Genomic DNA, 22,177 nt, shown 5'->3' with positions numbered 1-22,177 from the left:
TTTCTACTCTGTGATTAATTGGGTTATGTACCTAAATTATGGCTTAGAAATACAGAGTTCGTAGCAGAAGTATTTTTTTTCTTCAGTGAAAGCTCATTTTCAGACTAATTCTTTCTAAGAGTGTTTTCTTAAGATGAAGCAATAGGTCTGGGGAAAGGAGTCAGAGCTGTTGGGAAACCCCAAAGTCGCAGGGTTCTCTATTGTAGACTTCATTGCAGCCACAGGACATGTGAGGAATGGGATGAAGTATGAGTTGAAACACAGAGATATTTTCGGAGCAGAAACGTAAGTTTCCAGAACCCATGAATTTACCCTTTTAAAGCCTCTTTAAAGCCAGGGAGTGGGGAGAAACACTCATTTGTTCCTTCCTCTTTCTCCAGATTTTCCCTTCTTCCTGCTGACTAGGAGTGCTGGTGCGCATTCTTTTTTGTGCTCAGTCTTCTGTAAATACCCATTTTTGTGCATTATAACAACCTCTCCCTTATTTTTCGGGTTCCCTCTTCTGCCACTGAACTTTATTGCTAGCTTGGCAAGCTGCATATTCCTTCTGCTCCTATGCATCACTGTCCCTCCTCATCATACTACTTTCCAAACTCTCATTTTTCCTTGTCTCAGTCCAGCAGTAAGAATTATTTTCTGAATGCTTATATCAGACTGCCATATGTTGACAAATAAACTGTGATAGAAACTACCTCCCTGTTGCTACTATGCTTCAATGTAATCCATTTTTTATGAGAAGTATCTGTTTAAAACAAGGCACAGGAACTTCATCAAAACTTGATCTTATTATGATTTGGTTTTCACATAACAAGAACTGACTCATAGCTGTGTCCTTTAGGGCACAGGTTCTGTGCATGACAAATTACAGATCTGGTTTTGAATCATTTTAAATGCCTAGTTTTGCTTCAGTTCAATTAATTTATATATCAGGAGTGGCATTCTTAACTGCATCAATAACGAGCATAAGTTTTCTGTTTTATTGTGTGGCAAAGGCGTGATTGAACAGTAGGTTATTACAAGGAAACCTCCAACTACAATAGCAATAAATATGAAGTTTTAAGTAATTGGTATAGAAAAAGATCAGTAGTACTGTAACTAAATTGTTCTTAAAAAAACGAAGTGTGAAATCTTTTTTTAGAGGATATCTTGACTTACTTTGTTGGTTACTTGGTAAGTACGGACTCCTTACTTCGGAAGGCTTTAATTAGCGGTCCAGGTTTTTCAGCACTTCCAGGTCTGAACTTCTGCAGGGTCTGAGTTCATGCCCTAGACAACAGTATCTCTGCTGTAGTATGTATAGTGGGAGCAGTCTCATGTGTTTGGGCAATAATTGTAAAGGATGAGCTCTCACAGATCATTTTAATGCATTCATTTTACAGTAATCATTTTCAGATTAGGGGATCATTACTGTTCAGCTGTTGTCTTTCATTAAATGTAGACAGTGTTTTTCTTGACTAAAGCTCATGTAAACTCAGGCAGTTGCTAGGGATTTATATGGAATGCTTGTGGTGAGGAAATGTCTGGGGTTTTGAACATAAAACCAAAAACAATCACCAAAAAAACCCCAAACCAAACACCCACCCCACCTGTCTTTTCCACAGCTATTGCTCCAGTTTTTGAAGTAACTGCATTTTGTAACTCTGTTGGCCTATAATGTTGGGTGAATAAATGCCTTTGGCTTTTGCAAGAGGGAAGACTATGAGGTTAATATTTAATGTGAACTTAATAGAGCAAATAGAACATACTTGGAAAGATTTTTGTTGTGAAGACTCTTGTCCTTATGCACAGATGTGATCACTGGGTTTCCTCCCAGGCAAATACCTTCTCTCTCATCTCTTCTAGGGAGTCTCTGTTGAAAGATAAGAAATTTTTTTTTGATGGTGAAGGGAAAACATTTGGGTAAACAGAAGAAAGCTATAGATTGATTAAAAAAAAAAAAAAAAGTCCAAGGGTCTTATTGAGCTAGGTTTAAAAAATAGTAAGAAAAAGTCTGTCCTTTACTGCAGTATTTATTAGCGTATTGAGGCATGGTAAACCTTAAGTTGGTGCAGAGATGAATAGTTTATACATGTAGGCTACAAAAAGCAGAAATCAAATATTTAAATAATGTCAAATTATCATCATGCACCTAGTTAAGCCTGACTGCAAAGTGAAGGGCTGAGGAGATGAAAAAGGAAGCAAGGGAGAGAAATTGTGTTCTCAAATTGGGTTTATAGATAAATGGGATTTCTCTGCAATTGAAGGCTGAACAGATCTAGTCTGAATTATACTAGAAAGCTGACTTTCACAGAAGGACGGATGTTGTGGTATGATTTTGAGTGTGTTTACCTACAATGCCATTTCAGTTTTCTTTTTTGAATTCAGTAGTGATAAACATTACAGCTTCTCTTTTTAGAAACATCTAAAAGGGGTTTCTATTCAAGGTATAGCAAACTGTTAAGCATTTTAAAACATATTCCTGCAGAGCAGTAAATAGTTTACTTAAACTGTTTTCTTTACTTGATCCTGTACCATAGTATCATAGTTTTAGTGACTGATTTTTAAACTACTGATTATTTTGCCTGCAATATTGCTGCAACATTAAATACTTGATTTACTTGTCCCTTAAAATAGGTCAAATCCTGCTCTGTGTTACTATCTGTTGAGAAAAACAAGTTATCACCAAAATAATTATTTTTCCTCTTTGTTTGCTAGAATGAGCTGTTTGTATTTACTCAATTATACTAACAAGAAAGGTTTTCTGTTAGTAGTATCATCTTGTTTTGGAACATCATTAGTTTGAGCAGCTACATATAATTCTGTTACTGTCAAGTGGTTCCCTGACTTTAAGGATATGTAATGGGACAGGAGTTAATTATTTGACCTGCTGTGCAAGTCTTGCATGAGACTCATTTCATGGCTTATTTCTAAACAGAGTTGTTCAGACAGACGTATTTGTTGGGTCTTAAGGAGGAACACATGGTTGTAAGCAGGTAGGAGCTTCCCTCATTTAAAAGTTTCATCCCAATCTCCTGATGGTCCAAGCTTAAAATGAGGCATCTGTTGATGCCTGATGTTGCATTGATGTTGTTGGAGATGCTAGTTGTGTTGCTTTCTTTGTGACTAGTTGGCTGATGCAGGCTGATCATGTTTTTTGAGAAATATCTGGGCTTTTTTTTTGGTTTCAAATAGATAACAGCACAAAAACATAGTAAGTTTTGAAAGATTTCAGAAAAAACATCAAAGGAAAACAGAGTGGACTATTTTTCTTCCACATAGTATAGTTGATAATGATACTGGATGATAGAGCAGTTGATGTGTGTTATTGTTATGAGTTTATGGTGATTATATTATTTTCTCCCATTTTCTTACATAGAAACATTAGCGGTTACTCATCTTTGCAAATATTTCTTGACTCACCAGACTTTTTTTTCCATAAAATGGTTGGGATTCTGTCACATGAATAATTATGAAACTTAATGTGATTCTGTGATAATGGATAGAATTAGACGAAGTTGTAGTAAATGACACCTTTCAAAAATTTCCGTAAATAATTTCTCTGTTTATTTGGTAATAATACTGATGAACAATAAGATGCCCGACTGTAAATTGGGGAGCTCCAAATAAATCTCACTTGCAATGTTGGTCTGTTCTGTGAACAGGCTCATGCAGCATCAGCAGTTGTGTGATGTGAGTGTGGTTCATGCCCCCATGTGGTCAGTAGTCAGTGCCGAGAAATTAATCCCCTCTAAAATGAAATGAGTCCCGCTTCTCAGAAGATGCGGGAGCAGTTCAGTAGCTGAGGTTCATTAGGTTGACTACTTTAGAATTTGGAACAAGATTTGTGTCACTATTATTACCTGTAATTCCATGGTATCTGGTATTTTATCTCAAGGTCTTTAGATGTATAGATGAAAAACAGTATCTTCAAGCTTGTGTCATGATTTTCTCTGAAGTTCAGCTTTGAAATTATAGTAAGAAGTGCTAAATGGCTTTTTGAGGCAGTGGTATAGACCATTTTGTTTAGTATGCAAAGTTTCAGCTACACAAGTCAAACTTCAGCTCTTTCCCTTTCTTCAGTGCTTTTTTTTTTTTTTCTTCCAAGTTTTCCTCTATTGCTTTTTATTGCAAAATTGATTGAAAAAATCTGGGCACTGTTCTTCATTAGCTTTCTAACAATTTGAAGTTTTTTATAAAGTATTTCATGCCAAATATAAAAGAGAAGATTTATTGATGCAGATAGGGAATTTTCTGGTAAGAGGCTCTAAAGAGATATTTGTGATGTTTCCCTTCTGAGAAGCATTTTAATGGTTATTTGAACCCTTTTTACTGCTTGGCTACAGTATAGGAGTTGCTAAAGAGGAAAAAAAGTTATGGTTTTTGTGTTTTGGTTTTTTTTTTTTTTTTAGTATTGTAAATGCCATCTCATTTGTTAAGTACTGTTTTGTAAATGAGAGAAGGAAGTTTGAAGTTTTTCATGTGTGTAGGTACATTTTGTGAGCATCTGTTGCATTGACCCATTACTAGTTGTTTTTGGGTTGGTTTTTTTTGAGGGGGGGGAGGTGGAATGCGTTTGTATATCATTTGTACTCAAACGTGCCATACATCTGATATTTTATAACATATGCAACTGTAGCAGATTTTCATACCCTTGTATTTATTTCAGTAGCAGACATCAATCAAAGATGTTATTTTATGGTCTTTGGTGATAAGAGATTTTGTTTACAGTTTCTTCCTCACTAAAATGCCATGTTCTATAGGATATGTTTCTTACAAGATGCTCACAAAGTATGTTTGTCTTAATAGGAAATCTATTCCAGTTCAATTAAATGGGGCATCTGCAAGTCCTGTTAAGCATAATGTTACAGTATGTGAAGAAGATGCTTTCATTTGATAGAAGTAGGGTTAGGAGCATTAACTTTTGTTTTCTATGGAAAAAAAAACCAACCACCAAAACCCAAACCAAACCACCAAAACCTTGCCTCTTCTTTGCTGGTCTGTGTAATAACATAGTATTTTCTGCAAAAATCATGCTGTTTTTACATGTGCAATGTGGTTTGGGAACATTAGAGAGTTTTTGTTCAGAAATGCTCTGGAATAATATCTGGGTGAACAGATAATGAAGGAGAAACTTCAATTCACCAAAGAGAACTGAAGAAGTTGTAAAGTGTAGCCTGTGTAGTTATGGTATTTCATCTTTCTGGGCTGCATTAGTTTACAGTTTAACACTATAAAGCTGAAGACTAGCCCGAAGATTTGTTTTGTTTTCTGGTGCTGTTAAAATTATGAGCTGCTGTGTTAAGGTTAACTCTAAAATTTTGGTTATCTGGGGGGGGGAGGGGGAGGGGGGCGGAAGTTGAATTATTTTAAAATGAAAATTTACCAGTAGTTTAGAAGAAAATGAGAAATACCCTGTCACTGAGCTCACAATGAGATTAAGGATCCTATGGCCACAAAAAATAACAGTCTACTTTGCTTTCGATAGGCTGTAACTGCTCTTTGAAATCTCTCTGGCAGTATCTCAAAGGTACACCAGTGGTGTCCATTTTTCAAATCTCAAGTGCACAACCTGCAGGAAAGCAATATTATTTTTCATTTAATGAGCTTTAGCACATGAGCAATTAAGAAGACATAATTGAATGAAGCTAATCAGGAAGACACAGAAGCTTGCCTCTGGGATGCTGCTCAAGTCAATTGCTCCTCATATCTACGATTTTATCTGTTTAGTTAATAACACCAATGGGTATAGCAGCACGGGCTAGTGGTTTTACAGCTCCAGGGGCTTAGCGGTTTTGGTTTGTTTTGTCTTCAAGCCTTAGACTTTTTATTCTGCTAAGGAGGTAGTGATTAACAGGTGATGAGAGTCTCTGCTTGGCTAATAACGTTCTGGGTGCTCAAAGAAACGTGATGGAGACTACTGTATTTTTAAATGTATTTGAGTTGCTCAGTACAAAAACTGCAGATAAAGCCAGACATTTACAAGCATGGTCTTCATACGGCTCCATATAATCAGTGAACCTGTTTTTGTCTGATAATTAAAATAGTTATGAACATACTGACACAGAAAGTGAAACTGAGTGAATGGCTTCAGATAAATGACTGTTGTCTTCATTATACAGAAATAAACCTGTAATGAACCAGAATCTTAAAAAAAAATTATAAAAATTCACTTTATACTTAAAGAACATAAATAATCATACATAGAAAATAATAATTAAAAAGTCCCATAGCTGTGCTCAGCTGTTTTCTTACAGTCCTTGTAGGTAGAACCTTTGGACAATTAAGTATTAGAGGTATGAAAAGAAAATGCCTTATCTTCTTGTTCTTCCAGTGCAATCAATGGCTTGGGATTTATTTTCAGTTGTGCGTCTGGCTAATACAAAATTAATCAACCTCTCCATTACAGTTAGCCTGGATACAGAGTAGAAGCTGAATACTTTTGTGTCAGGTGTACTACTTTATCAGTGCCTGTGTGCTAGATAAAATCAAAAAATAGGGTTGAATGGGATTAGGAGGGGAATAGGTTTTGGCACTGCTGAATGCTAAGAATGCATTTAAAACCTACAGAAATATCTGGGCGATTGCTGTCTCATCTGCAGGGTTATTTTCAATGCTATCTCATAGGTAGAAACCTTTTAGGAAGAATTTGAAAGTTCCCCTATATCCTTGTATTTCCAGCTATAGAGATTAAACTGAGTCCAGCTTGGAGGCATCACTTCTGTCCTGCTGATGGCCTCTGTGTAGCCTGTGGGTCCAAATTATTGCTATATTTTTGTAATTTAAGAAAAAAGCGTATTCTCTTTGCAGCCCATCCTTGCTGATGTAAAACTTCCATGAATATGCACTTGGATTGGACTGACTTAAGTACACCTACTAATACTTGTCCTTTCTAGTCAAATGCAGTTTTGAGAAGTGTTTGTGTGTACATATGTATTTGGAGGGGAAAGAAGGATCATTGATGGGCAGAAGCTGATATTCCTTCAGTACTTTTAGTTTTTCATAGGAGCTGAAATACTGAGGAGAGCTGTATCTTTACAAGAACAGTTGATCAATCTTAATTTCTGCCATCAAATACCTTTTTTTTTTTTTTTTTTAATTTTGATAGCCTTTGCAATAAGAAGCTGAACTTGCATTTTATGTTAATTTACCTATTCTCATTATTAGCACCAGGAGCAATAGATTTGTTAACTGTTTTTATGATATTTCTTTGCTATTTGGCTTCTTGGGAAGCACAAAGGTACCATCACTGTGTCTGTTTCAGGAAAAGATATTTTTTCTATGTCTTTCACTTTGCAAGAGATTAGTGATAGAGATTTTGATGGTAAACGGTATGTCCTATAAGGTGTTTATTTTTCAAATGGTTTTCTAAGTAGGTAAAAATTGAGAAGTAAATATTTTGAGGATTTGGAGTCATACTGCAAGGGATATGAAATGTCTTTTTCAATGTAGCCGAAATGTATCGACTCTCTTCTTGCAATTTATCTGTTGTTTGATGATAAAGGTTTCAGACAGCAGATGTACTGTGCTTGGACTTCATTTTTGCTGGTGCTATTAAAAAAAACCACAAAAAAATCATCCTAAAGTATGTAAGTTTCTGGAAGAAGTCTTGTAGTGTATACAGCTTGGAGAGCCCAGCACTAGCATCAGACATTTTGCTTGGCTTTAACAATGTGTTTTAGGGATGCTTGGCATGTTTTGGGCCTCCTATCCAGATGGGTGCTAGTGACCACCACCTGCTGAAGGGTGCTGAGTCAAATAGTCCTTTGTCTCATCCTATACTTCTTTCCTTGCATAGTTGCTTTACCGAGGAGATACCTAAAAACCTATTTAATAAAATAAAGCTTAAATTGGTTCAAAGACAAACAAAGGCTGTAAATATTTTGCATTTACCAGACCATTTTTGAGTTAATAGGGCCCAAGCTTTCCAAACACGAGTATAAGCAAATCCTAGCAGGAGTAACAGATGATGCCATAGATATGTTTTCATCTCTGATTGTAGTTTGCTTATTAAACAGATGCTTCAAAAAAGAGGCTTAAGTTACACCTTCTTGCTTTTCACCAAAAGGTTTTTTCTAAAATACATTTTGAAGAACGCACATAAGTTTTGTGCAAAGCCCCCCTCCACGTTTTTTCAGACAAATTGTGTTTGGAACTGGAAGATGTTTTGTGAATTTACCTGAAAATGTGAATAATAAACCCTGGGACCAGGAAGCCAAAGTACAACTTGTATAAGAACAGGTATGATTATCACTGTAGATGGGAAGAATTTTAATTATAAAATTAAGATTGTATCATTTTTTGCTCAATGAAATAGGTATGAAAAGTGTGCATCTAACCAGAAGAAAAACAAATAACTCTTTGTAGCTATTCAACATTAAAGACCTTATTGCTTTTATAATTAACTCAGGTTCAGACTGTTTAGACACAGTGTAGATCTATGATGGGCAGAAAGCAGTTCAGACTTCAATTATTGAATCCATTGGACCATAATTTATTAAACAGATACTTCAAAGGATGACACTTTCTGTGAAGTCTTATTACTTTGCATTTTTCATGGATGAGGAACATGCAAATGGATGTGACTCAGGTGGCATGTAGGAGCTGCACAGTATCTTAGATGCCTTAACCTTCTTTTTGGGAAAGGACCTTCTGTCTGCGACTTTGGAGCCTGCTTTCCGCTCACAGCTCTGTACGTTTTCACCTAGGCTGTGGGGGCAGCATTTTCCAGATCCTTGGCTAATTAATTTTTACATCTGTGAATATGTGTCAACATCCCCTGTGCAAAATAAGTTAACCTTATGAAGCCACAGGAACTTGATTGTAAGGAGTAAGTTCATGACGTGCTATTTCCTGGATTCTGCTACCACACGTCTTCCTGGAAATATGCTTAAAAAATGGATTTTGGTTCTTTTTATGGACTTTTGGGGTTTTTTTGGTCACTAATGTTGGCTACAATGTCTTTTACTTGAAATGTCTAAACCTTTCTGCTTTCAAAACCAAAGCACAGTGTCTGTCTGTCTTCAAGACTGTGTTCAATGGTAATTAATCATGATTTAGTTAAGAAGCATTATTAGCATCCGTATTTTAAATGTAAAAACCTCCAGGTCAGTCCTCAGTCACGCAGATGGCTGTTTCTGCAGGGATGGAGTAGCAGATACTCTGGCGTGTGTGTTAAGATAATCCAGTGGAATCCTGTGGCCATAGGATGTGGCAGCTTGTCCTCCCAGAACAGGGTTGCATTTGCCATGGAGAAAATTTGTACTGTGCTGCTGTAATTAAGATGTAGTTGTGGAAGTCTATTTTGACTGGCTAATTTTAGCAGCTTTTGAGTTGAGTACTTGAGGAGCTGGAAGAGTAGGGTGTCTTTTAAGGTAAAGAGTTGTCTTGCTTATTTCCGTGAAGGGCGCAGCAGGGTATTGCTTTACCAAGCAGCAAAGCAACTTTCTCACCTTCTGTCGCTGCTGCTTGATGTCTTGATTAAATTACAGGAAGTTGTTGATCAACATTGACTTCATTAGAGATGTCATGAGAAAGATATTTATAGGCACAATATGTAAATGTTCACAGAATTGCTAGTTAATTACCTGAAACATAAACAATCCTAGAACTGGCAGGTTAATTAGCACAGCCTGTTTTTGGTGGAGGTGGGTGTGGGTTACCTGCTGTAGATTTGGCACATCTGGTACCAAGTGGAATTTTCTTGAACTATTTAAATATTTACAGCACCTAGTGCTCAGTGTGGGAGAGGTGACTTCAGAGGAGCAAAACAGCTTCTCCTTGTTCTACCACTGAAGGCTTCTGACAACTTGACTCTTGTTTTTTTGCTTAATAACATGTGAATGTTGCTGATGTTTAGGATGGGGGGGGTCTGTTATAATCTTAAAAAGCTAAAGGGAGTTTGAGGTTTCACGTCAATATAACTTTTTTCTAGTCTACTTTATAAAGCACTGCTTTTTCAAGAAAGCCGCCGAAACAATAGTCTCAAGAATATGGTTCAATGGCACTCACGTACAGTAATGTAATATTCTAAAATTTTACATCTGCTTTAAAAATGAAAATACTCTTGTGTATATAGCAAAATTTCATGAAGGGTGGGTTGTTTTTTTCCCCCTAAATTTAATCTTAAACTTCCTTTTAATGCTTCTTTCTTTTCTCTCAGCTAATCTCAATCAGTTCTCTGGGAGACAAACTTATGTTTTCTCTGTCTGTTCTGTACAAAAAGAATCCTGGGCTGAAATGGGAGAAACTACTCAGGGGAAGTCGAGAAGCATGATCATTAACTGTGATTTCAGTGGCAATGAACATTAATGTTGAGCCTGAAGTCTGAAAGTCACAATTTTACCCTTTAGGAACAGGGGAAGGCTAAATATTATTAGCTCATCTATAGGCCGTTTAGCTGTCTCCTCTCCTATGTTTCAGTTAATAAATGCTAATCCCTTTTTATTTGCACGTAAAGAAGGTTCAACAATATGAAAGGCTACAAGTATCTCCAACTGCTTTTTCTGAGTTGCTTGTACTAGTAGTTAAATGTCTGCTTTTATACAGCAGTTAAAATAGCTGTGACTTTAAAATTTGCTTATAGTACCTGGATTCAGTTTAATTCCAAATATTAAATGTTTTTTCATCCTCCTGTATGAAACTTTTGTCTCATGCATGACATGGGTAACAGGGAAAATGCAATTTCAAAAATATTGAAAACAGCCTGACATTTTAATGCTCAGTGCATAGTAATGGTTAAAAGCAGGTTTAGTCAACTTTTGAAGTTTAAGCACTTGAGAATAGCTGTAATATCTTCAGGAGTCATCCATTGCATTTTAATGGTCTTAAAAATTACATTTGGTAATAGCAATTTTAGGTGCTACTTGGCATAGTATCATATTTTTATGTGTTTTACAGTGTTTTCAGGCATAAGTATGATTTCTAAAGACACTGTCAACTCCAAAACTGCTTGTAAAATGGAAAGTTATTTCAATCTAAAAGAATATTGCCCAAAAGATGGATGGTACTGCATTTTTCTAAAGCTGTAAAAGTAAAATAGCAATCCACAGCACTTGCAGGGCAATTTTCACATACCAAACGCTTTATAGATATTATATCTGTAAAAAAAGAGTTGGAAGAATGGAAAAATAAAGCTACAAAATAAATTGGCTGCTCAGGTTGCATATTCTGTATAAAAGCAGGTTTTCTGAGGCTGTGGGAACAAGAGCTTACAATAATACTCTCTATTTGGTTTATGTCCTTTTTGTACTTGATTATCCATCAGCCTCGCTTTTTGTCCAGTTAAAAATAAAACAAAACCCAAATTCAGCTCCAGTCAGATTTTAACATTTAGATCATCTTTCACTTGAGTCTTTTAATTTCTGAGCTATGAATTTTAGAGTAGTGCTTAACTGAGCCACTCTGAATCAAAGCACAGAAGTTCAGTGTAGGTTTAAGAAGCATCACAAATGTGTTTGAATCGAACTCAAGTTTGCTGTTGTTCCTTCCCAGTTTCTACAATTAGAGATGTCTGTCAGGAAGAGCCGAAAATAGTCTGTGAAAGCCCTTCTTATGCTATTTTCAATACAGAGCAATTGTAGTACAAGTCTGCTAATGTAAAGGTTATGCCAAGCTTATCCTAAATTGCACAGCTGTAGTTCTGAATTCGGTCACACAGGAAACAAGACAGGACATTTTCCCCTTAAATTGCGTTGCTTAGTTACTCAATTTAAATGTATGGTTCTATGTAGCTCTTTATTAGGAACCTTGTTCTGTAAATCAAGATGTTTAGAGAGACTCTTTCATGGGTTTTTCTGTGAGTGTTCCCCACTGAATGAGCAGTGGAAGTACAAAATGTGGAGGTAAGTATAAGGTCTTTGAAAGCACTGTTTCCTTAATGAGCAATTGGGGCATTTCTGAGAATAAAGTGCATCTGAAAACAGAAATATATTTTCCAGCCGATTTAAATGTGAGGTGCTTTAACCCTTGGCCAATGCCACAGTGTGTTAGAATTTCAGTTCTTGCATCTCCAGTTTAAATAAAGCAGAGAGCACACTACCACTTTCCCTGCATGTCACAGACTCCCAAGAGCTTTGGGAATTTCAATCTATAAAACCTGTGGGCTTGAGGTTTTACTGTATTCATTGATACTCTGCCTTGTGAACCACTTGGTTCTCTTGAAACAGGCTTTCTCAGTAGCCTGTACCCTCTCTAACCAGCCCAGCAATTCAGAATCTACCCTGGTGGCACTTTCTGTTCTGGCAATGTTTTAATAAATCAATTAGTGCAGGTGTTTTGGCTTTGTTCCATTGGATGTCTTTTGTGTGGCTGTATTGGCTTTATGTGGCAAGGTTTTGGTGGGGGGGGGGGGGGGTTACAGGGGTGGCTTCTGTAAGAAGCTGCTGGAAGCTTCCCCTGTGTCCGACAGAACCAATACCAGCCGGCTCTAAGACGGACCTGCCGCCAGCCAAGGCCAAGCCAATCAGCGATAGTGGTAGTGCCTCCGTGATAACATTTTTAAGAAGGAAAAAAGTTGCTGGGACAGAAAATGGCAGCCGGAGAGAGGAGTGAGAACATGTAGGAGAAACAACCCTGCAGACCCCCAGGTCAGTGAAGAAGGAGGGGGAGGAGATGGTGAAGACCATGGTGAGGCAGGTTGTCCCCCTGCAGCCCATGGAGGTCCACAGTGGAGCAGATATCCACCTGCAGCCTGGGGAGGAGCCCATGCTGGAGCAGGTGGGTTCCCAAAGGAGGCTGTGACCCCGTGGGAAGCCTGCGCTGGAGCAGAATCCTGGCAGGACCTGTGGATCTGTGGAGAGAGGAACCCACGCTGGAGCAGGTTTTCTGGCAGGACTTGTGACCCCGTGGGGGACCCACGCTGGAGCAGTGTGCTCCTGAAGGACTGCACGCTGTGGAAAGGACCCATGCTGGAGCAGTTCGTGAAGAACTGCAGCCCGTGGGAAGGGCCCACATTGGAGAAGTTCGTGGAGGACTGCCTCCCATGGGAGGGACTCCATGCTGGAGCAGGGGAAGAGTGTGATGAGTCCTGCCCCTGAGGAGGATGAAGCGGCAGAGATAACGTGTGATGAACTGACCATAAACCCCATTCCCCGTCCCCTTGCGCCGCTGGGCGGGGGGGGTGGGGGTGGTAGAGAATCTGGGAGTGAAGTTGTGCCTGGGAAGAAGGGAGGGGTGGAGGGAAGGTGTTCTGAGATTTGGTTTTATTTCTCATTACCCTACTCTGGTTGATTGGTAATAGATTGAGTTAATTTTCCCCAAGCTGAGTCTGTTTTGCCCATGATGGTAATTGGTAAGTGATCTCTCCCTGTCCTTATCTCGATGCACAAGCCCTTTGTTATATTTTCTCTCCCTTGTCCAGCTGAGGAGGGGGGAGTGATAGAACGGCTTTGGTGGGCGCTTTGGTGGGCACCTGGCATCCAGCCAGGGTCAACCCACCACAGTGGCACATGCACAAACTCTTTAATTTCCAGTCAGTGATCAGGCAGAAATCATGTGTCTATTTTTTTAGTAATGACTTCTCATTAATTTCTTATTTAAAATGGCCACAGTATTATCAGTGACTCGGGCTTGAGGACTAGACTTTAGTGATTCTCGCTGTATATCTCTAAGACTTTTATGTGAGTGTTTTATGAGCTTAACAGTGCAGAAGAAATGGGGGAGAAAAGGCTTTAAATACTTTTGACTTCCTAAACCTTCTTTCACAAGCTCTTTTTTCTTTCTCTCTCAACATAGATGGAAAGAGTCAGAGTTGAAAAAAAGAGCATGCTTGAAATTAAGACTGCAGCTTAATGCTTACTGCTCTCACTGAACTAAGGAGTGCTGCTGAATGTTGAGTGTTTGCTTTGTTTTAGTCTCACTAGAGCAAAATTAAAATGCATATAAATGCAGAAGGGAAGAAATAAAACTTAAAAAGTCTAGACTTTTAGCTCCACTTTGGGTACTAGAAAACTCCCTTCTGTTCATTTAGGCTCTTCTAGAACTCTGCTCCCACTCTTCTGGCTCTGGAAAATAGTTTTGGCTTGCTTGCTGTGTCAGGCTTTTTGTAGTACCAAATGACTTGTTAGTGTTTCATTCTTACAGAGGTTGACTTCCCAGCATTTGGTGTTGAACTATCCAAGGTTTTTTCTATAATCGCATGTATAGCAAAGTGGCTTTAGTGTCTCCTTTGGTGCGGAGCACAGGTGGACAGCTGGGCCTGTAATTCCAATATTCAGAGAAATCATTTGTGCGTTAAGCTGTGGTTGGACGGTTGCTTCAGAAACTGTGGGGGTGGATCCAGGTGTCAAAGCCTCCCATCTCACTTGCCAGTCATTTGTTACCACTTTGTCATCAGCTGCTATTATTCAAACAGTTGAGCCAAATTAAAAGACTGCACACGGTCACCTTGTGGACATCAGGACAAAATGAGCTGGCTTAATTCAAATGTCGACATGCTCTGCTTTGCCAGGTCAGCAGTAGGGATCAGCAGTAGGGTCAGCCAGGAGACAGTGACACCTTAAACTGCCACGGTATTTCTGATACTGTATGGTGTATGTAATGTTAGCCTGAGAACTATTCCTTGTGTTCATCTACATTAGTTTTAAAGAAAGGTTAAGCTTACTTGTCTGTTATGTTGTTAACGTGCCTTATTGTTATATTTGCACATATGGCTTAAAAATTATCTCAGTGCAATTGATGTGATTCTGAGGCATCAGCAGGGCTCTTTGCCTAGAGGCTCCAGAGTTGCAAAGACTTTGTTTAAAGATGGCAACCAATTTTAATATTAAATTTTCCATATTACCATTTTTATTATTCATAGCACACAGTCATTGAAGTGGATCAGAATCCTGGACTCACTTTAAATTATTGTTTGCTGCAATATTTAAGGGTAATAAAATGGTTTATTGAAGTTGTGGAGAGTCAGTAGGGAGTGGTTGGATACTGTTTCTTCCTGCACCATGATGAAGTGGTACCATGTGAACAAGCAGCACCTAGGTTCAAAATAAGCTTGCTCTAAGATGTTGTAGAGGCTATAGACTTTCATGGATTAAGAAAGAGTTTGGACAAGTTAACAAGAAAAAAATAATTAAGAGTTAATACTGTATTCTTGGAATATTGCTTTTGTAGGCTATACTTGAAGGTAGGCTGGAGTTTTTCCTGTTGAACAAATAGGGTTTATTTAGTTGTCAGGCCTTAATGCTGTCCTCCGAGTTCACAGCTTTACAAGAAATCTGTTGTCAGTGTGACGCATGTCACCTTTCAAAATGTTTGTAGCTTGGATTTAAGTGTACAGGCAAATACTGAGTAATTGTTAAGTTTAACATTCTGAACTTCATTAATACAACAAAAGTGGCTGAAACATAAATGCGGAGTAGTTGCATGGTGTGATTTTTCTGACTCGGGTAGAAGCCCTAGGTAAGTAAGGAACTGATGCTGAAGAGTAATAGAGCCTTGTTTAGAGTGTGATCTTTGTTCCAGTGACAAATTAAAGAATGAAATCTTATTCTGCCAACAAGTAAAATCATTTCCTTCATTAGTTAGTGACTAGAATTTTGTTAAATAAAAAGTCTGCGTATCTGCTAGGAACTGAGTCAGTTTTTTGAGATTGCCTGTTGTGCTCCTTATGACTTTGTTTAAATAAAACCAAACAAAACTACTTCTCTGAATATATAAAAGCAAAACTGAATATAAACTAAAATGTGAAATAACTTGGAGTAATAATAGGGTGTTTCTGAAGCAACTGGAAGAAGAGTTGGTGATTAGCATATTGAAGTGGATTTTTTTCAGTTTTATTTTCAGGAGCTCTTAGGAGGAGGTGACAGTTATTTCACAGAATAATGTCCCCAGAAATGTTCAGGTTGGCTGTTTGTTTTCCAGATGAGCGTGCTGTACTCTGTGCAGGGCAGCTCACTTTGTTGTTGTTGTTGTTGTTGTTGTTGGGGTAAAAGTCTTTCTGTCTTGGATGTGGTAGGACTAAGTTATTGAACTTTAAGAAAAGGTGTGCTGTTACTAGGAACACAAATTCCCTCTCAAGTGTCATGGGAGACCTTTTTTCGGTTATAGTCACTTAAATTTATAAGGCTTTGTGGGGCAAGCCATTTTCATTATCAAACTTTCAAACAGCTGATGTGATTGTATGCCCTGCAGTCATATGATTTAATGATCAGAACAGCCAGCTTCAGACATTGCTCCCAACTAATTCAGGTGTTTTATTTAGCTGGAATTTAGGGATATATGAAGTATATGAATGGTTATTTTGGGTTTCCAAGTAATCACATTTAGTAGGGGGATATTATAGGCAATTCTTGATCACTGTGACTACCTCTAACTTTGCGTCTTCATTGTCAGACAGCTTCCGAATGTGTGTGAGGCTATAGCTGTCTTTGCAAGTGTATGAATATGGGGCTTATCGGAAATGTTGTTAAGGAGATATTTGTAAAAGCTACTGTGGTCTTGTAAGCTCTGTCTACAGCTAGTGGCGAAGAGGTGCATCCCTCAAGTGATTCAGAGCAGGAGACTGGTTTGTAAGGTCCTTTGAAACACTTTTGTGGAGGAACTGGTCTCTTGGGAGATGGCAGGAGGAGTCCCCTGGCAGAGAGGGGCTGTGAGGATGCAGTTCCCTGCAGTTCCCCCTCAGATGCAGGGGCCTTCAGGATGGTGGGAATGAAGAGAGAGATTTTGGGAGGGGAAAGTGTGCTGCTCTTAATTGAAGGCCCCATGCTTTTAGGGGAGCCGTGCTTGGAAGGGGCCTTTGGCTGTCAGGCACTCTAACACCTGGCTCGTCACACAACTGTCTCCACTCAGGTGTCTTTAGAGCTCTTTGTGTTGCATGTCAGTTCCCAATGCTTGAAGTTTTCTATTAGCTAATTCAATAACATTTGTTTACATTTTTATAGATGTTTCTGTTTACTTTAGCTGTGAAGTTGAAATAGAAGTTCTCCAAGTAATGTAACAGTTGGATGGGAAGTGGCTTTGAGAGGGCAGGGACGAGGTGAAAGGAAGATGATCAGGCAGCTCTTCATTGGCAGAGTAATACGATTGTTCAAGTTGTTATGTTTGTTTTGGCTCAGGCTGTTTGACCTTGCTGAGCATCTTACCTGGAACAATGATTGAGGGTTTTCTCTGAGCCATCTCATTAAAAATAATTAGAAATTAAAATAATGAAAATTGGCCATCAGAAACCAAATGGATCTGAGCTGTATAACTGTTCCATGAAGAGTTCGTTAAATAGATTTTCACTTTGCTCCCAAGGAGACAGGCCCTTTATTTATCTGCCTTTGCCTCGATCATATAATTGTAAAGCAAACGCACTAGTTAGATGAAACAGTGAAGTTAATGACAGGAACAAAAATGCTTTTCTGGAAGCTTTTAGGAAAGTCTTCATAGCTTGTTGTTTTATTTACTAAGTTTTATTTGCCTGATGTCTACTGCCTTTTCTGTAAGGTGCCTGGGGGGAGAGCACTGCTACATCATGATTACATTTACCAGTGCTGCTGCTTAAACATAAAACACATCGTGAAAACTGTAGATAGGGAAGCTCATTTATGTAGTGCCTTTTCTGCCTTTCTTAGTGTGCTCAATTTAGGATGATTTGACTTCCATGACTGCTCCATTATGCCCAGGAATTTCAAGGATAACTTGCTTTTTGTTGAGAAAGTTACAACAAAGAAATGTAGAACAAATAGACCACGGTTCAGTGTGTCGCTTCTCCCTGAGCTTCCAGCAGAGCAGAGGTTCCTTCTGTCAGTAAGATAAGTCAGGCAGCCTGTGTCTGTGTGGGGTTCCCTGCTACTGCTCGCTGGCTGCTGTTTGATGGGGCATAGGGCCTCTTTTCAGAGAAACTGTGATGGAAAGAAACCATCCTGTCTTAGCAATTGCAGCTGTTTTATTAAAAATGTGAATTGCTAGTTAGGTACATGTCAGTATTCTGGAAATGATCTGGAGGGTGAAATTGGAATAGTTAAAATACCTAATAGTTTTATACCTGGGCCCACAGTCAGACATAGGGCACTTTAAAACAAAAGAACAGGAAAGTAAAGGCTTGTGTAAATAACTTCCTTCATAAGTCACCTTTGGTGCTGCAATTATCTGTGCTTGTTTATGTTGAATAAAGCAATCTGTTACCACTGAAATAATTTCTGTTGAGGAACATTTAAATAAAACTTGAGGAAAAACTGAGCCCTGTGTCATAAGATGGCTGAGGAGCATTTCATATAATCTCTTTCATAAGCAAACAAAGGTATGTTTCAGAAATGCTGAAACTGCATTTCTGTGCTGTTCCTGCTGTGGAATAGTGTTCAAGATCTACCTTCTCTGGCAATTAAAAAAAAAAAAAGTTCAGGCTGGAAACATACTTTTAAAATTTGTGGGCAGCATGCAGCCATTTCTCCTTTGCACTTGTGTTCTTTGCACTGGTATTGCTCTTTAGTTTAAGTAACTTATTTTTCCTCCTTGATATTTACCCAAGTGTATTTCTAGAGAGCTTTCATTTTCCTAGACTAAATAATTCAAGCCTCTGTCATCTTTATAGGGTGGACTCTCCATTCTCCTGATGATGGGAATAACCTTTCTGTGCAGCTGGCTCAGTCTAAAGATGTTCTTTTTCACGTATCCAGTATTTCCCACCAGCTCTGGCTGTGGTGCCTGGTGATACAACACAGTGCTTGAGCTTATTGCTTATTGAGGTCTTCTTGCTGCTGCTGCTTATTGACTGTATTTTGCAAGGGGGAAAAGGTACCACCCGTGTATTTACAACATGTAACTTGTCTTTAAGTTTTTTAATTAAACTTATTGTCTCCATTTGAATTGGAAATTTGTGTAAGACTACAATTTTAAAATTTATCCGTTCAGTGTATGGTGATGAATGTGAAACTAAATAAGGCTGTGGCATTATTAGGTTCAGTCTTTGAGAAGGGGAGGGAGGGGTGACAGGCATCTTAAAAAGCAATCTGATATTTGGCTAGTTGACATGGTTGAAATTATATGAAATAATCTGTAAGATCTTATCTATGCAATAAAACTACATGTTTCTTCAGAAATTTTTTATTGCTGCCATGAGGGTAATCTACAGCAAGATTTCTACTACACATCCTGTTTATTTTTTTTCTCCCCTAGCTACAGAAATAGTTTTGGTTCTTGCTCTAATCTCTTCTTTTCATTGAAAGTTATCTCATGATAAATTTTATTGCTTCACCTGCTCACACTTGCAATAAATCTTCTGCAAGTTGCTGAACTTAACTGTATAGTCTGCCTTTTCTCTGAGACTCTCTATATCCAGATTTCAATGCTGAACATTCATTTTAAACATACCGTATAACTGCTTTGATTATAATTCTGGAAATCCTGATGTGTTTGATGGAAAACCAGTCCTGTGAAAAGGCTGCTAACATGTGTTTGACTTGTAATTTTGATAATTTGCTTATTGAAGAATAGAACTAGAGTTTGGCCTGATTTGGGTGAACTTTTCATTGAGACACCCAGCAAGGAGAAAACATCATCATGGAAACATAGATGATGGGGAAAAGGCTTATTCAGTTTTCAAAAAAATCGTGTTTATTCTTTTGGTAAGGCATATGCAATTTTTAGAATCGTCCCTGCTTCGGATTTCTTTTTGTTTGTGTGTGCAGTGATCACTGTTCAATGGTGAATAGCAGGGACCATTCATAAAAACAAAGTCTCAGTAAAAGTTTTGTGTGGGTGAGCTTCGTTGCCCTAACAAAGAGTTTGTTGAAGTTCAGTTTGTTGTTCAGTTAGCCAAATCCTGAACTTGCAGAAAATTATAACATGTCTCTGGAAGAGGTTAGTTGTGTCAGTTATGGTCCTGTTGTTTTTATAGCATCCAGTGGAAAAAAAAAGAGCAGGAAAAAAAAAATCCTTATTTCATGTAGATATGCAAACATTGCTTATCTTCCCACACAATATGCTCATACGAAACTACAATGAAATGACAGACATAGTTTTTCAGATGATCTGTTTGCTCTGGTAATGCCTTCAAAACAAAAAGCTTTAAAATTATGAACAGAAAATATTCAATTTATGCTCAAACTAGAGCATGTAAGAATAAAAGGAATAAATACTGAGAATTTGTTCATTTTAACAACTTTGTTTAGACTGCTTAAGGTAGCAGATGAAGTGGGTTTGTGAAACTCTACAAGCAGCGTCACTACTGTAAGGAAGGCGAGTTGAGTGGATACCCACACAAGCTCTCTGTATTTTACCTTCAGAGCAAAGTTTGCCTGTTTGTCTTTCCAAAAAAAAAAAAAAAAAAAGTAATTACAGTTCACTGTGACTGTATTATCATTAGTATTAATTCAGGTGTTTTTCAGGCTGTTCATAAATATTAACAGCCTCAAGGAATGCTGTTCTATCAATCCTTACTCTGGTGTTTAAAAGTTTGGTCTTGCAGTTGAAATCATCAGCTGAATAGCAAAGCTGTTGCTGGAGGAAATCACTGTGCCATGCAGATGGCCTTTAGAGGCTTCACCTAAACGGAGATCTGAAAAAAAGCTTCACTGTTTTGATCTTCCTTCATAGGTCTTGTCTGTGCTGGGGTAATTATAGCCTGTAATTAGCTGCAGCGCAATTCTTTTGAAGTCAATGAATGTGTAATTTTTACTGTAAGTTGGGAAATAGCATCTTACCTCTGCTTGCTCTTGTGTTTAATTTACAGATGATTTTCTGTTGGGACTTTTGTGTAAAGTATTTAGACCTGTCTCTCAAAAAAACCCCAAACAAACAGTGATACTCCAGCATTTCTTTCCTTGGCTAGAAACCAATTAGAAGCTGTCATTTCTTACAAATGGGGTGTAGCCGTCCATGTGGCCGGGGCCGTGTTGGGAGGATCAGAGGAGAGTCTAAATGCCTTTAAAAATGTGGACCGTAATCTCATATACAGTTCTCCATGGTGAAACGGGGGGGAGAATGGTTCTCTCTTATCACACTGTTTCAGTGGTACTGTGAGGCTCTTTGAAAATGAAAAGCGCTGCTTAATTAATGTTTATTTCTGCGTGCTTTAAAGAGGTAATATTTTTCATCTATTTTGTGAGAAATTTGGTTTTCTACACTAAATATAGTCATCACATGTAGTATACATGCTTTTATATATTTTAAGACTACACCTATGCATTTGCTAGCTCTGCATGTACTGCTTTATGTCTTTGAACCTATCTTTTGAGTAAACCAACCAAATCTTACTTATTTTCTTTCGTTATTCTGCTCTGCTTCCATTGATGACTCTAAACTTTTGACTCCAGACTGGCAATATGAGGGTAAGATGGCAAAATGTAACTTCCTGAACATTGCTCGTCTGTTTTTAATTTTTATTTTCCTTAGAACATTATTAAAATTCTGTTCACTCTCTTTAATTAGATCCTTTTGTTGCAATTAAATTCAAATTATGTTTGTTTCTGTTGTGAAGCTTTAATTACGATTTATACCTTTTAATCATTCCTGTGTTACTTCTTTGGGTTAAATTACCATTGTATGATCTCTGTCCTGAAGGTCGTCTGCTTCACTGAGATCACTGGTGGTATTTAGAGCAAGACATGAACAGTTTTATAGTGTAGCCATCAAACTGTATTGTGGTGGTATGTGACAACGATCCGGGGGTGTGTGTGTTCATGACGTGGAAAGGAAGGCTCACATAAGAGATAACAGAACAAACCATATTAAGTTTTTGCTCTTAAGTATTTATTTTAAATATGGATCAGCATCTGCGATGTTAAATCCTTTGCTATCAGATTTTTCTTTGCTTTATAAAGTATCTGAGTAAGGGATAAGCAAACAGCTCAGATTTTGATCTTCTGTGAGTGTAGCTTAGCTAACAATTGTAGTCTATACATACGTAATATTTAATGAATACTTGTCTTCAGTACAGCAAATATGCTGACTTGTTTTAAAAAACAGCAACAAAACCCCCAAGATCCTTCTTCTGGAATTAGAAATAACTTCTTTTTTCATCTTTATAGATTGCAAATTGGCCAGAACAGGTCCTCCAGCCACAATAGTGCCTATTGATGAAGAAAGTCGGAATGGTGAGTGCACCTCGGTTTTCCGCGACACCCCTTTGGTTCCTCTGTGTTAGCTGATCAGGGTGTAGAAGCACACATGGATTAGTGGCATGTCCGTGTCCGGCTCGGCAGTGAGGGCTGGTCTCTGAAAACCTGTTAACGGGCATTGCGGGTGGAAAGGTGACAGTGACCCAAAATGCTGAGAGGTGTCA

At 38.1% G+C, this 22,177-nt stretch overlaps 1 protein-coding gene across 23 annotated transcripts in view; it reads left to right on the top strand.

Annotated features, from left to right (window-relative positions):
- Nucleotides 1-22,177, top strand: part of PCDH15 (protocadherin related 15) — an 852,429-nt gene that overhangs the window by 473,052 nt on the left and 357,200 nt on the right. For 18 of the 23 annotated variants that reach the window (XR_003925760.2, XR_003925761.1, XR_003925759.1 and 15 more), the window contains 2 exons: nucleotides 21,210-21,224; nucleotides 21,924-21,989. Coding sequence is in view for 18 of the 23 variants with exons in the window: in XM_030030444.1 (XP_029886304.1) it covers nucleotides 21,210-21,224; nucleotides 21,924-21,989 (81 nt within the window). In the remaining 5 variants the exon portion in view is untranslated. The remainder of the gene's footprint in view (nucleotides 1-21,209; nucleotides 21,225-21,923; nucleotides 21,990-22,177) is intronic. The other 5 variants (XR_003925762.2, XM_030030447.1, XM_030030446.2 and 2 more) reach the window with 1 other exon arrangement.

The sequence above is a fragment of the Aquila chrysaetos genome, chromosome 11 (genome assembly GCF_900496995.4).
Source record: "Aquila chrysaetos chrysaetos chromosome 11, bAquChr1.4, whole genome shotgun sequence".
Taxonomy (NCBI): Eukaryota; Metazoa; Chordata; class Aves; order Accipitriformes; family Accipitridae; genus Aquila; species Aquila chrysaetos.
The sequence above is the reverse complement of the archived record's forward strand: the minus strand, read 5'-3'. Positions and strand labels throughout refer to the sequence as shown.